The sequence below is a fragment of the Mya arenaria genome, chromosome 8 (assembly GCF_026914265.1).
Source record: "Mya arenaria isolate MELC-2E11 chromosome 8, ASM2691426v1".
NCBI classification, from domain to species: domain Eukaryota; kingdom Metazoa; phylum Mollusca; class Bivalvia; order Myida; family Myidae; genus Mya; species Mya arenaria.
The window spans coordinates 17501453-17515786 of record NC_069129.1 but is presented as its reverse complement, the minus strand read 5'-3'; the positions used below and the strand labels follow the sequence as shown (position 1 = coordinate 17515786).

Below are 14334 nucleotides of genomic sequence, written 5' to 3'. Positions count from 1 at the left end.
GCCATCTTTGATTTGGTAAAGAAAATTGTATCTATCGTTGTCAGCACAAGGTTGGTATTGCCAGGACTACCTCCCTTATAACACAAGCTGACTTCGTCTTTATAACTGTTGATGCGTGAGAATACTCATTTACATAATTCATCATCGATCGTTAATGGAATTAAAAGAAATATTTTTTAATTTCATTTTGTTTGGTAAAAAATGTATCCATAATGTAATTAATGCGCCCTGGGACCAATCTTACTCCCAGATGCGCCGAACATCTTTTAAACTTTCCAGACTTGCTCATTGGTTTTGTAAAAAAATATATATCCAATAATTAATGATCCCATAAAGATCGTTTGAAATTCTCAGTCATGGTAGAATCAGATCATGTCGTTATGTGCCGAATTTCATGCATTTGCAGAAAAAATGGACGTTTGTATCTTTTGTAAAAGTAATGAATATAAAAAAATGCTTTAGGTAAGTAATATATGTAGTTATGCACCAGTCAATTGTAACCACGGCCCCCAGGTCCGGGGAATAGCGGGGACTTTGACTTTCGGTCCAGCCAACCCCGGCTAAAATCCCCGCCCTGCGGGGACGAACAGATGGTTAAATCCCCGCCAAATGCCCCCGCACTCCAGGGACCCTAGGTACGGCCCATTCCCGGCTATATTTTGCATGAAGACAAAACCACCGCATTCACCCGGCACGGCGGGGCCACCTGAAAGGTAAAAACACGGCCCATTTCCCCGGCTACCCCGGTATACCCCCGGACCGGGGTGGGGGCGTGGTTACAATTGACTGGTGCATTATATGTGAGTGTTTAATTTTCGCATTTGTGGAAAAGTGACTGGAATAAGATTTCATAACCAATCAGTGACCTAGTCCGCCCGGGCATCGAATCCGGGTTGTCCGATTCAGAGTCCAAAGCTCTACCGATTGTGCTGACCGGGCATTCGTCTCAACATTTTAAGTTTGTAGTATCAGACCAATTATCTACCCGTCAATTGTAACCACACCCCCACCAAGGTCCGGGGATTACGAGGACTTTGACTTACGGTCCAGCCAATCCCAGATAAAATCCCCGTCCTGCGAGGCAAACTGCTTGAACAATTCCCGCTAAGTACCCCCGCACCCCGGGCCCGCACCCCGGGAACATCTTAGGTTAGGCCAAAACAAAACCACCGCACTCACTCGGCCCTGCGGGGCCACCTGGAAGGTAAAAACACAGCCCATTTCCCCCGCTTTCCCCGGTTTACCCCCGGACCTGGGGAGGGGGGGGGGGTACAATTGACTAGTGCATTACTTAATGATAGAACAGCAGACTTTAGTTAATCTGTCCCTTTTTCCAAATTTCACACCCATTTTTGCGCACTTCTATGAGTTTAAATTACAAACTGTTTATATGAAAAGGGCGTGAAACGGCCTCAATTTAATATCTTTATAAATGATCATTTGTTGACTTCAAACTCGGATTGTAATATGTAATACTAGTAAGTATACTCCGAAATGAATTGAAATTTTCGTACTTTATCAACAAACGCTTCCTCTGTAAAACAGCTGTACTCAAGTATGGCTAATCATAAAATCGCCTCAATCTAAATTTTTCAATCGAGTTTTATTATACAAAGACGGGTCAACTTTATGGACCTCATAAATTCTGTATTTCTTATCTGCCTTAATTTTAATGCGTCCGTTGAAGATTTATAATTGCTAAACTAACCTATGTTAACGTCACTATTGCACGGACAAGAGATATCGATAGAGATCGCCCTAAGCCAGATAAACTATCAAGTTGGCAATGTCACACAAAATGCAAAAACCAAAAGAATGAAAAGGCCATGTTAAAGGAATGTTTGGCATGATAATCCCCTGCTGTGCATTTTCTGCTAATTGCACTGGTGTCACAGAAGGGGTCAAGTTCCTGTGTACGAAGCAGGATACTCAGATCGGATGTGTACTGTACACCGATTTGGGGGTGGGGGTGGGGGTGGGGGGGGGGGGGGGGTCACTGAAAGAAGGCTTAAACTAGTAAGTTAATTGTTTATTATTGCGACATGAGCAATTCAAACAGAGTAGTAACAACATATATACAAACATCTGCACCCGACCCGTTGGGTCTATAGGTCACCATATTTAAAGTGTAATATAAGTAACATAAGGTATATATAACATAAATTTATTTAACAAGCATTTATCATAAAAAAAGATAAAGAAGTCACACCATTGAGCAGGAAAAAAGTTGTTTCCACGAACACGCTCGACCCTAGTTTTCCCTCCCGACCCTACAATTTTGCCACAGTGTGGATCTTTTTTCGTAATTTCCTAAAAATGGTCTTTTTCGAGTGAACATGATAAAATGTGACCATTTATACTTTAACAAATCTGCAATAGCGATAAAACCTGATTTAGGTCGGTTTGGTGCATAAATCCGGGTTCTTAAAAAGAAAGATTTTTTTCATGCCTACGTACCGACACCTTATTTGGAGATGTTAGGTGAAACAAATGTTTATTTTTTTTTGGCCTGAATTACATTTCATAATGTCGTTTTACCATGAATAATTTATACTAATCAAAATAGCATGCATCTACTTCTAGCAAATATCTAGATTGTAATTTATATATTCAGAGTTTATTCCCAGTAGTAAATATAAAGTATATGACATCCAGCAACGGACATAACTTTAATAGGAAGTCTGCTTTCCATGACACACGGTTTCGATTATTCGAACAGCCTCGGTGCGTTCAATGCCCCCTGGGGTTTGATCACGTGACGTGATTATTTAAAGTTCGAGCCCCGCTGGGATTTGACCGACGATATCGATTTGAGCACAGCAGGGCAAACCTCTAGAGAGAGTCAAGTTTTATAACAAGCGAAGCGTTTTGTGAACATTCTCATGCGTTCCCCCGCAGACTACATCTGAAATTTCAATGGCGTTGTGGACATAATTAACCCGCTGGGAATTAGGAAAATACTTCTTCACTACAATTTTCAGAAGCATACAATTGCAAATTGCTTTCTCTTGATTGAGAGGGGACGGGATAAAAGCGCCAGTCCCAGCGGGGGCACCCTGGGGGACGACTAGATTTTCTCGACTATTCAATATTCATGTTCTGACACACAAGGGACCCCGTGCTGTGTGTGGATCTCGAAACTAGATAGAATAGCGCAGATACGCAGGAGCGCCCTAGCAGACGAGACCAGGGAACGCACCATACGACTACTGACTGCCGCGCGTGACGGTCGATTCCCGCGCTTTTGGACATTTAAAGATTGAACATGATAAAGTCAGTATGCTATGACAGTTACACAGTGACAGATATTTCAAACGCGTTTTGAAGCAATAATTTTGATACTAATTTGATTGAAAAAGTGAAATTGATGTGAATGGAATATTCTTAATTGATATCTAAGAAAGGAGTGAAATATGTCGCGAAGGAAGCAGGCACGACCACGGCTGATTAAACGTGAGTTATAACACGATATTGGTATTTTACATGTATGTTTTATGTGGTTGGCTATACAGGCTGATCATCATGACCTTCCTTCTACAGTTTTATTTGACATTTCTTCAACGAATAGCATATAGCTAATACTACTTCCTGATCCATGCTTGTGGTTTTAGTGTAACGTAACCCTGGTGAGAACATTTTCTCGTGCAACGTGCTCTTTAACAGTTATGTAGCCGCGTAACAGTTACATGTGCAGAGCGTTCTATTGAAACATTTTTGGGATTGGTTTTTAACTTGGCACAAGATGAAGTTGTGGTCCATGCTTGCGATTAAAACGTCACGCAAAGATTTTCATTAGTCATTTTATAGAAAGGCTTATTGCGATGGGAAAGTTTTGCGTAACAGGAAAAAAGTTTTAAAAATCCATGGTGTGTTTATGCAAGTTAAACGGTATCATTAATATTACCTTTATCTGAAAAAAGGATGTTTATCACGGTGTCAAACACATCATGTTTGGTCAATCAGCATAAACAGGCCGTAGAGTGATATTTATTACGGCTGACCATATGACAGACGCCCAAAATAGAACCACTATACAATGCTGTTTATAGCTCGCCATTCAAACTTTATAATCAGTGAAGTTTAATCTTTTCACCTGTGTCTACCCTTCATAGGTTAACAAAAGATCTGAAGTCAGTATACATGAAGTATATTTCGTCTTATTTATAAAACATCAATCAAATGAATCTATTGAACGCTTGAAATCTGAAAACTGTAAAGTTTGCTATAACCCATACTTGTTTCAATAATCACGAAACATTCCATTGAAACTCCCGACAGATCCGTAAATCCTCTCACACCGGGCCATATACACCTGCAGCTCAGAGCTTTATCAGTGCACCCCCTGGGGAGCGACATAATCAGCGCCCATGCAGCGTTTCCATGGAGAGCCCATTACCCGTGCGCCGGGGGATCGCGCGCGTTCTAAACAGGGTCGCAGTGAACAGCGGGGTCCCCGGGGGAAATAGCTGAATTTCTGTTTGTTAAACCTGTTCTATAGGATGAATGTGGGTGAAATGGTTTACTTTTCTCCCCTGGTGGTGGAATTATGCTTTCCGACAATCTATTTTATTTAAATAATTGATTTAAGTTACATTCAAGTATATGGCTATTGTTCTCTATGAGGTATTGTTCGGCGACATTTATGACACTAAACGCATCGCCACGAAATAAAACTAAGTTGTGTTTTATGCAGTTAATATCTACCGCGAATATTAAAAGTAATGCAGAATGGTATCATAAAGAGGGAAATGTAATTATATTTGCGTGTTACGGTATAGAAGATGACAACTCATCCCCTTTCGCTTACCAAAAAAATACTGCCTACCAACGAGTAATATAAACTTCATAGTCCGCCAATAAAAATATTTTGCGTACCGCCTACCAATATTGTTATTCCCGAAACTTTGGAAGGTTCAGCTGTGATCTTCTGTAAGACATTCTCATTCATCAGAGGTTTAATAATGAAAAAACTAACGCAGTGTGGTACGCATAGTATCATCACTCTGGTGAACGAGAATGCTGTAAGCTCTGAAAAATGCTTAATAAGCTCGAACATGTTTATAATATTAAAAGAGTTTTTTTTCAGTTACGAAATAACATTAGTTGTAAAACCCATGGCCCTCTTTCCCCGTCCCAACGGTTATTCTATTGTCGTAAAATATTACGGAGATGCTCCGATAACCGACCCAAACCATGCAAGCGTCCCCGCCGCATGGATGTGACACTGTTATGGCCATGTTGACACACTCCCCAGGGAACACTTCATAACGATCCCACGGGGTCGTTACTATGGCGACAGATTTTATAGTGTGACACTTAAAGCTTTATAGACATTTATATGACGAAGAAATTGGTTTTAGTCGTGCGATGATTTTTTTTACAAATATCTCTCACTGGGTTTAAAAGCATTTTATTTCACATTATTCTACAATGGAAGAGTTACGTTTAATTGGTTTAAAAGTTGTCCCTATTTATGTGTTAATATTAAAGGGACACATTTAGGTTTGTAGGCTCTGACATAACAAAAAATGAATGAAAAGATAAATTTTAGGTAAAACGTAAAAGACAGTGATTAACCACCATCACAAGTTAAAAATGGAGCTCTATTGAATGTATTTATTCTAATACCCTCCATAACATCGAAAAGCGCTTAAATTTGAAGGTTTTTTTCTCTGTTCAAAAAGATATCTGCCAGTTGCTGTTTCGAGTGTGTTCTTAAAAGCGAGTAAAATCGTTGACTTCAATAGAGCTAAAATCGTTCTCGAAGCCATTAGAAACGTATATTTGCAAGTTTAAGAGGTCTTAAAGCTGCACCCTCACAGATTTACCATTTTTATAACTTTTTTGTTTTTTGTCTTGGAAAGGGCAAATTTTTGCGTAAATATCTGCAAACCAATGATATAAGATTGCTGACAAAAAATCAGATCGGAGATTTTTATATTTCCGTTCGAAAATTAATGTTTTATGGCTTAAACCGTTACTAACGGTTTAAGAAAATTTTATAAAACATCATTTTTTTAACTTAAATATAAAAATCTCCGATCCAATTTTTTGTCAGCAGTATATTATTACTGGTTTCCATGGATTTTTGCAAAAATTGGCTCGTTCCAAGACAAAAAAATAAAAAAAGTTGTCAAAACGTTTAATCTGTGAGAGTGCAGCCTTTAAGGGGCACAATAAAGCTTGATGCTTTTTTATTTTTATTTTATTGCATCATTCTGTTGTACTCATTTGACTTTGACAAAACCGAAAAATTATGGCTACGTGGCCAAAAATACACAGTTAAAAAGCACAAAAACGTATTCATATAACGTCCTTTGTCATTTTTAAAGCACCAGTCAATTGAAACCACGCCCCCCCCCCCCCCAGGTCCGGGGAATAGCGGGGACTTTTACTTTTGGTCCAGCCAACCCCGGCTAAAATCCCCGTCCTGCGGGGAAGCACAGATGGTAAAATCCCCGCCAAATGCCCCCGCACCCCAGGGACCCTAGGTAAGGCCAATTCCCCGCGATATTTAAAGCGAAGACAAAACCACTGCATTCACCCGGCACTGCGGGGCCACCTGAAAGGTAAAAACACGGCCCATTTCCCCGGCTATCCCCGGTATTCCCCGGGCCCTGTGGGCCATTGTTACAATTGACTGGTGCATTATATCTAATGACTAGTGAGATACTTACTTTCGGAAAATGACTTAAGTTAAGAAATGACATAAGACGTTATATTATACCTCACATGAATTTGTCCTTTCCTTGTATATATTAAATCGGTCGGTCCGTTTATCACTGTATTTTGATGAAAATCCAGTTTAATGACGTCAACGGTCCATATTATTTTTTTGCCCGGTCCGGACCTCGCCAAAAACGTAATATTGACCGCTGACGTCGTTTAATTAGTAAGTGCGGCCTGCTATTTTCACAACTGCGAAAACTTGTCACAAGTAAACATTATTAGCTTTGTTCAATAAAACACATTTAAATCGCTTTAAAAATATTGAATGGTAATGAAAACTGTTCGGTATACTCTTGATAGACGCTAAAACATGTTATTTTTTTAATTTGAATGCATTATGATGATTTACTTATTTCACTTAAATGATTAACATTATTCATAATTAAGAAATATAACATATAGCATTATAAGGACCGTCCAGTCAGCCCCTGAAGGTGAATGAACCTCGGCTAACGCCTCGGCCCATATTTCGGTGGCTTACTGGCCGGTCCTTATAATGTCATATGACCCTCAGTGGTGTGTTATATTTCTTAATTATGAATAATGTTAATCATTTAAGTGAAATAAGTAACTCACCATAATGCATTCAAATTAAAAAAAAACAACAACATGTTTTAGCGTCTATCAAGAGTACCTATAAAGAAGATGGGGTGGGGGCGGGGGCTGTGTTTTTTACCAAATAATCAACCCAATCATGAAAGCATACACACTAAAAGATATGACTCATGAGAGTATTCCCAACATAATGAATTGATAAAAAACAGTCTTGAATTTGACACGCTGTAAGAATTGAACGCTTCTTGGCATAGACGTTAGAATAAGCGAAATCATGTTGTAGACCAATTAATATTTAATGTCTCGAACCTTTTGTATATTAAAGGGGAAGATGAGGAGGAGGAGGCGGGCGGAGGCGCCGTGGCCTTGGAAGACCAGCAGCCAGGTAGGTGTTTTCATTATTAATACGTAAAATAATATGAAACCAGTTTAAGTTTGTTTTTGGTTTTCGTTCTTTACGTTATTTTTTGATATAGCTTAAAGGGACTAGTTCACCTTTTTAAAGTGTCCGACATCGAACAAAGCAATTTCATTTGAAATGTGAACAATATGCTTGTAACAATGATATGGAGTCGTCAGAGGTTTGAATAAGAGCTCTTTTGTTTGAAAGTACTTTATTTTGCCGATCAGCCTATTTTAAGCCTTCTATAAGTGACAGTCCCCCCAGTCCATGTGTAGTACATACTTTTTTGCATTGATCTTAATCTGTATTGCTGTCTGTCTATCAGATCTCAGATCTGAACGTCCGGCTGCGCAGTTCTGGTGATTTTATTATAGAAATGAACGAATGATAATGTCTTATAGTTATTTGGTTTTCTTTCTCAAATAATAGTAAAACTAATATTATAATGCTTTAGAAGAAGAATATGGTCAATGTTAAAATAGCCCTTTAATATGATTTAACCATGACGCTTCACAATTTCATATTACAACGTTGACCATGGATATAAAGTGGATTGAAAAATATCAGTTATATAACAGTTAACACACGTATTACACTTTTTGTTTATAATGCATTTCCCATCGGTCAAATTAATAAATACATTGGCTATGCATATTGTATCTGGGACCAATAATACAAAATCCTATCCCAGATTGTATAAACAATAATTGGTTATGTTTTAGTGAGACAGTGAGTTTAGCTACTCTAAAAGTGTCAACTCTAAATGGCCCTGAGCCAATAAAGACATACACAGGAAATTGACCCCTGCTATTACATTAATTCAATAAAAAAGGATGCACAGCAGGGAATTATCCTGCCAAACATTTATTAAACTAGGCCTTTAATGGCTTGAGGCCTGGATTCCCCAAATCCTGATCAAACGTAAATCTGTCAGTTGCGGTTTGTTCATAAAAGTATGTAAAACACTTACAGGCCTGAGTATCCTGCTTTGCAGTTTTGGAAGTTTTATTATAGAAATGGAACCTAAATGGCTTTGAGCCAATAAACAAATAAACAGGAAATTGGTCCCTATTGTGACACCAGTGCAATTAGCAGGAGATGCACAGCAAGGGATTATCAGTCCAAATATTCCTTAATCTAGGCCTTTAAAACTTATGACACCGATATAATATTTGCGAACGAGTCCCTTTAAATCGTGTAGATAATTTATCAAATTTGAAAACACTGCTGTCAACATAAATTGTATTTCTGTTTACAAACAGCTCGCAGAAAATGTGAGCATGCTGTGATCCGTCAGATATAGCCCTATTTTGCTGATTTAAAGCATTTTGTTTGAACAGTGAACAAGAAACCGAAGCTCTCCGAGTCGAGCGGACCCGATGACGTCACAGAGGCGACCGGAAGTAAAGAGACGGAGGAGACAGAGACGGCTGAGAAGTTCCGATGTGAGACATGTGGCGCCACCTTCAGTCATCTCTCCCGCTTCATGGACCACAAGAACTCGCAGTGTGAGCCTTGTAAGTACTGTATATAGTACGGTTCCGGGAGACGGACAAACTCCCCACGCACAAAATAGACACCCCTCCCCCACCATGTTTTGCACAGGTGGACAGAATCTCCCTATGAGATAGTCATCTTTTTCAATTTCCAACGGTTATTTATCACATAGAAAATGTGGATAAGTTGTACAATACTTCATTACGTTACATTAAACAACACATTTCAACATGGGGGTGGGGGGGGGTTGTAATCGGGGAGGGGGGGGGGGGGTACGGGGGATTTTGTCATAAACTCAGTGGTACCTTTCCGTATTGCGTCCACTAATTTGCCGACAGGGCATTTTAGTCATTGTTATTCAAATGCCCCTTGGTCCCTTTTAGTGGCGTAAAATCACAACATTGGTGAAGTGTCTAATTTTATTATCAGTGAAAATGCTTGTTCCGTCACTAGTCTAGCACCAACCACCTTTCACCCCTTTGCAAAACACCTGTTCATTACATGATTGGCGGTTGTTGTTGTTGTTGTTGTTCAGTTCATAAAGGTCTGCCCGCACCCTATAATGGCTGCATTATGGCTTGACCCCGTCACATCCCCAAGTGTGACTTAAACAAAATTTTGAAGCCAAACGGGGTGGGATATTCTTCAAAGTAGTAATTTTGTACCCCAAATGCCGCCAAACCTGCACATTGGCGGCCGCAAACCACAGCTATTCCAAGACAGATGAACGATACAAGACCCCTGCTTTATGCCACATATTTGCACATGAAATGTGATTTCGGGTACAGCAAGTATGATGTTGTAAAGGCACCAAAATGGTCCTTCACACCTCCTCTCCCCGACAACCAGGGGCGGGTCCAAGATTGACGTTAATGGGGGCATATCTTCGAGGCGTAAGCTTTTGACTTGCACCCGTCCCTCAGAACTGAAATTTATTTGGTTTACTGGATCCGCTAGTGACTACCCCCGCTTCAAATTACTGATCCATTACAAACCATAACTGTCGGGGCATATACGTGGCTTTGTATGCATTTGGAAATAACAACCATGAAGGCATATGCTCCCGGGTAAATCTGCAATGTTTTGAGTATAAACATAAAACACCGTTTCTCACCCCTTTTACTGAATATACAATAGTACTACATGCATGTTTCTGCAGACCTGTCAAATTGCTGTCTGTATGGACCATCAGTCTTGTTTCAAATCCCACTGGCCCTTTTCCCGGTCTGACTGATCATTGAGCGAACATACTGTTGAGGTATATTTTTGGTGCATTTTGTTCAGGAGTTGGAAATTGCACCGTGCAACTCTGTGCTGATCGTACTACCCTAATGATTGTAATATGATGTGACATTGCACAGTTCTTCCGGAAATCCCGACGGAAGGCTGTCTCGCGTGCATGACGGTGCTTTACACGTGCACGTCAGACCCATGGGGAAGAGCTAGGCTGTACGTCATCACACTCTCTTCTGCTCTTCTGCTCTACTCTATCTCCTCAACAATACAACAAAGACACCATGAGTGGTTTAGTGATACCGATATAATGTATGTGTCTGCCTATCACCCAAGCGGATTGAACAATCATGATCCATTCTGTCTTAGCCGCGAACGATGAAATTCGTTTCTGAGGCTCGGAGTCTGCCTTCAGACCATTAGTTGCAGCGGTGCTGAAACCAATGTGATGTGCACAGAGTCTGGCCGGTCGCCATTTAACCGGGGCTGGCCCCTCTTTTTCTCTCATATCGGTTGTGTTAACTTTTTGATGCCATTTATCGTTTTACACTACTTTTAAATCGGCTTTTCACCACGGTCTTTTCGGCTTTGACACCTCACTGGCATCCACATTTTTAACACCACACAATTCGGTCGGATCAAGCCACGTTGCAGCCGATTTGCGTTGGCAGACCAACTACCAACCGGGTGTGGGTGTGTGCCGGGTGTGTGTGTGTATGCATGTGTGTAGGGTGAGGGGTGACCATACCTGTCACATTCTATTGTGCTCTGAACATAGACACCAGCACAAGCAGGGAGGAACCAGACCGGGCATGATGCTACGTTCTAGAATGCATTCAGCAGTTTTTACTTTCTGATATTAGTATATACAAGGAACTGCCGATAATACACATACATATGACGACGGATCAGCGGGAAAATGGGCAACAAGAGGCGAAGCCAGACCAGATTAGATGTGCAAGCCCGTCATAATAGATTATGTTCGGGTATGCTCCCCGTGATTCTCTTTTGTTTAAGATGAGGTGTTTCTCGGCATATCTAAGACTTAAAAGAAGAGTGAATATGAAGTGCTGGCCCGGGCGTTCAGTGCCTCTGCGAAACGTCCGCAAACTACCGCTAGTGGCGACATCTTAAAATGCAAAGTATAGTGAAATTAAACAACAGCAACAGTTAATCACTCGCATTGTTAGGTACATGCATATACAACATTGAAACTAGATGCCGGATAAAGCGGCTTAATATCTAAAAGCGGTTTGCAGGATCCTGGGTATTACAATAGTTGTGACATGTATATCTCCCACGGGGGAGGCTGGTTAATGGAGCGCCGGTGAAAGCGGAAATGGTGCTGCTCCATTGGGACCGCCGCTATATAGCAGACTGGTCATATATCCACTTGCTCCTGGATTTATGTGTTTACATGTACGTGATTGTTGGAACTTGCGTCAGACCTGGTGCCATGTTTATGAACAGCCACAATGTAGACACAGACTAAGGAAATCACTTTTTATTAAATTCCATAGTGTCATCTGTATTCCATTTATTTTACCTAAATAAATGTTAATACTTGTACAATTTCAAATACTTATAAAATTCTGTAAATTTTATCATCAATTCTCAACTAGAAAGAAAGTTACAATTTAATGAAGATTTGCAGTTTTGCTACAGGAGTCTTAATTCAGACTATAAAATGTTAGTATTCGTAGCCCCTGGGCGTATGTGTATACGAGTCATGCGGAATTCCTCGGCCATTTTTATCCAAAACAACCTCGGATGTATATGGACAGTTTACAATGTCAAAAATCGGCACACTTTATCTAAGCTGCAAGTATATCGCGTTGTAATTTCAATTTCAATTTAGCTGTTATACTTGATGACTTCACTCTTGGGAATCTTAATCATGTTTTCAATAATTCACTTCGATCACTGGCAATTAATTTAAACTTAGATCTACAAATACAAGCTAAAACACTACATCTGAATAATAATATAGTTTTACTAACTACTTCTATTGATATACCGGCATACATCCGAGGCTGTTTTTCGATAAAAAAATGACCGAGGAGATCCGAATGTATATGAGTTGGGTGGAACGATGTACACCGTTTTGCTTTTCCCTCTTTAGTCAACAAGGAAGGCATTCGGAGCTCCTCGGCCATTTTTTCAAAAACAACCTCGGATGTATGCCGGTATATCTGTTGAAGTAGTCCGTATTTTTTTGAATAAAAGCATTAATTAAATGTAGTGTTTAAGAGTTGTATTCATTGCTCTCAGTTTAAATTGATTGCCAGTGAAGTGTATTATTGCAAACATAATTACGATTCCCAAGAGTTAAGTCATAAATTTTAACTACTAAATAAGATTACTACGCGATCTATTTGCAGCGGACTTAAACGTACCACTTTTTAAGTATGTAAACCGTCCATATACATCCGAGGTTGTTTTTGAAAAAATGGCCGAGGAGTTCCGAAAGCAAGGAAGTGTTTTTGCAAGGCGGTTTTCATCACGGAGGACAGACATTATTTTAAGTTTCCCCGATTTTATTTTTTCATAATTTTTATAGAAAACATGCACAAAGCAATGATAAGTAAGATAATTATCTTACAAAAAGTGATCGAAATTCGTCCTCAAATGTCTGCCTCTTGATTTTCAATTTCCTAATCTATCATTGATTATGCAACTACGTGTTATGTTTAAACTGTTTTCGTACTTTTTACCCCCTAGGCTATGTTGATCATTGTATTTGCATGTCGTGAGCTGTTGAAATATTTAAAAAAAAAACATAGCAAAAACGTCCAACTTGCATTTCCCCATCTAAGATAATGCTGCCGTCTCTTCTTTCCCCATATATGGAGAGAGAGAGAGAGGGAGAACAATCATTTTCCCCGACCATTATTTCCCCACAGACCCGCACACGCACGGCAGTCGTCCTCTGGGACCCGTAACACACATCTGAATATGTGGACGCTTGCAGCTAGCAAGCGCAATGCCTCCACCTGACCTTTACCATCGACCCCCGGGGGAGCCGCCATCGATCGGCCGCCAACGACCAGCCGCTGATTCAAGGATCCCTGCGGGGGCCACCGGAAGGCTTAATTGGGACCCGGCTTTGTGATAAATAGCTCTGTAGGGGATGCCATTAATAAGGAAAAAATCCTAACGACTCCATTGCGGTGACTGGTTCAATATTATAAAACCCACATGTAAATCATAACAGAAAAGTAACTGGAAAGTTTAGTTGAGGAATATGATATCATAGGCAGTCGAATTTTTTCTCTACAAAACCCAAAAAAATAAATCGAAAAACATGTAATACTGAAATAGTTTCATTTATAGCGGACAGGACTTCAAACAGAATGCATGTGCATGTGTTAAAACAACTGTGATATCTAAATTCATTATTGATAGCTAATTGTTCAATGATTTTTCAAACAAAAATAAGGAACTCTCCGCTTACACTCCTGATTTCTCTAAGGGAAACAGTTTGATAAATTATGATGTTACATATTACAAAACATCGCCCTTATTTATTAGTACATACATTTTATTATCGTCAGCGTCATTTTACTAATTACTTGTCCAATTAATCGCTCCAATCAGTTGCCGCAACAGGATGTTCGTAAACAGACGTAGACGCCGCATATAGATCAGCGTCATGAGAAATGTGATAGCCCCTCGATCATGCGCCTAGCTGCCAGAAGTCCCATGGTAGGTCATTTGCCACAACCAGCGAGGTAGTCGCAGAACAACGACTTTTTTGGCTGATTTACCGCGATAAATTAACTTTGGGATTCGTTCCGGAGGCGGCGGTCTCCTGAGTGCTCCGTCACCCTGACTTCCGCAGCCCTCTGGGAGCTCAACTTCCTGCCTTCCAAGAGACCGCGGTAGTAAACAGGAATTGTCGGGAATTAGTGCAGCGC

The 14334-nt window shown here is 40.1% G+C and overlaps 1 protein-coding gene across 1 annotated transcript in view; it reads left to right on the top strand.

Annotated features, from left to right (window-relative positions):
• The first annotated feature begins 3140 nt into the window (after nucleotides 1-3140).
• Nucleotides 3141-14334, top strand: part of LOC128243075 (zinc finger protein 423-like) — a 28536-nt gene continuing 17342 nt past the window's right edge. The window contains exons 1-3 of the mRNA XM_052960582.1: nucleotides 3141-3453; nucleotides 7610-7669; nucleotides 9028-9204. Coding sequence (XP_052816542.1) covers nucleotides 3414-3453; nucleotides 7610-7669; nucleotides 9028-9204 — 277 coding nt within the window. The 5' untranslated portion in view covers nucleotides 3141-3413. The remainder of the gene's footprint in view (nucleotides 3454-7609; nucleotides 7670-9027; nucleotides 9205-14334) is intronic.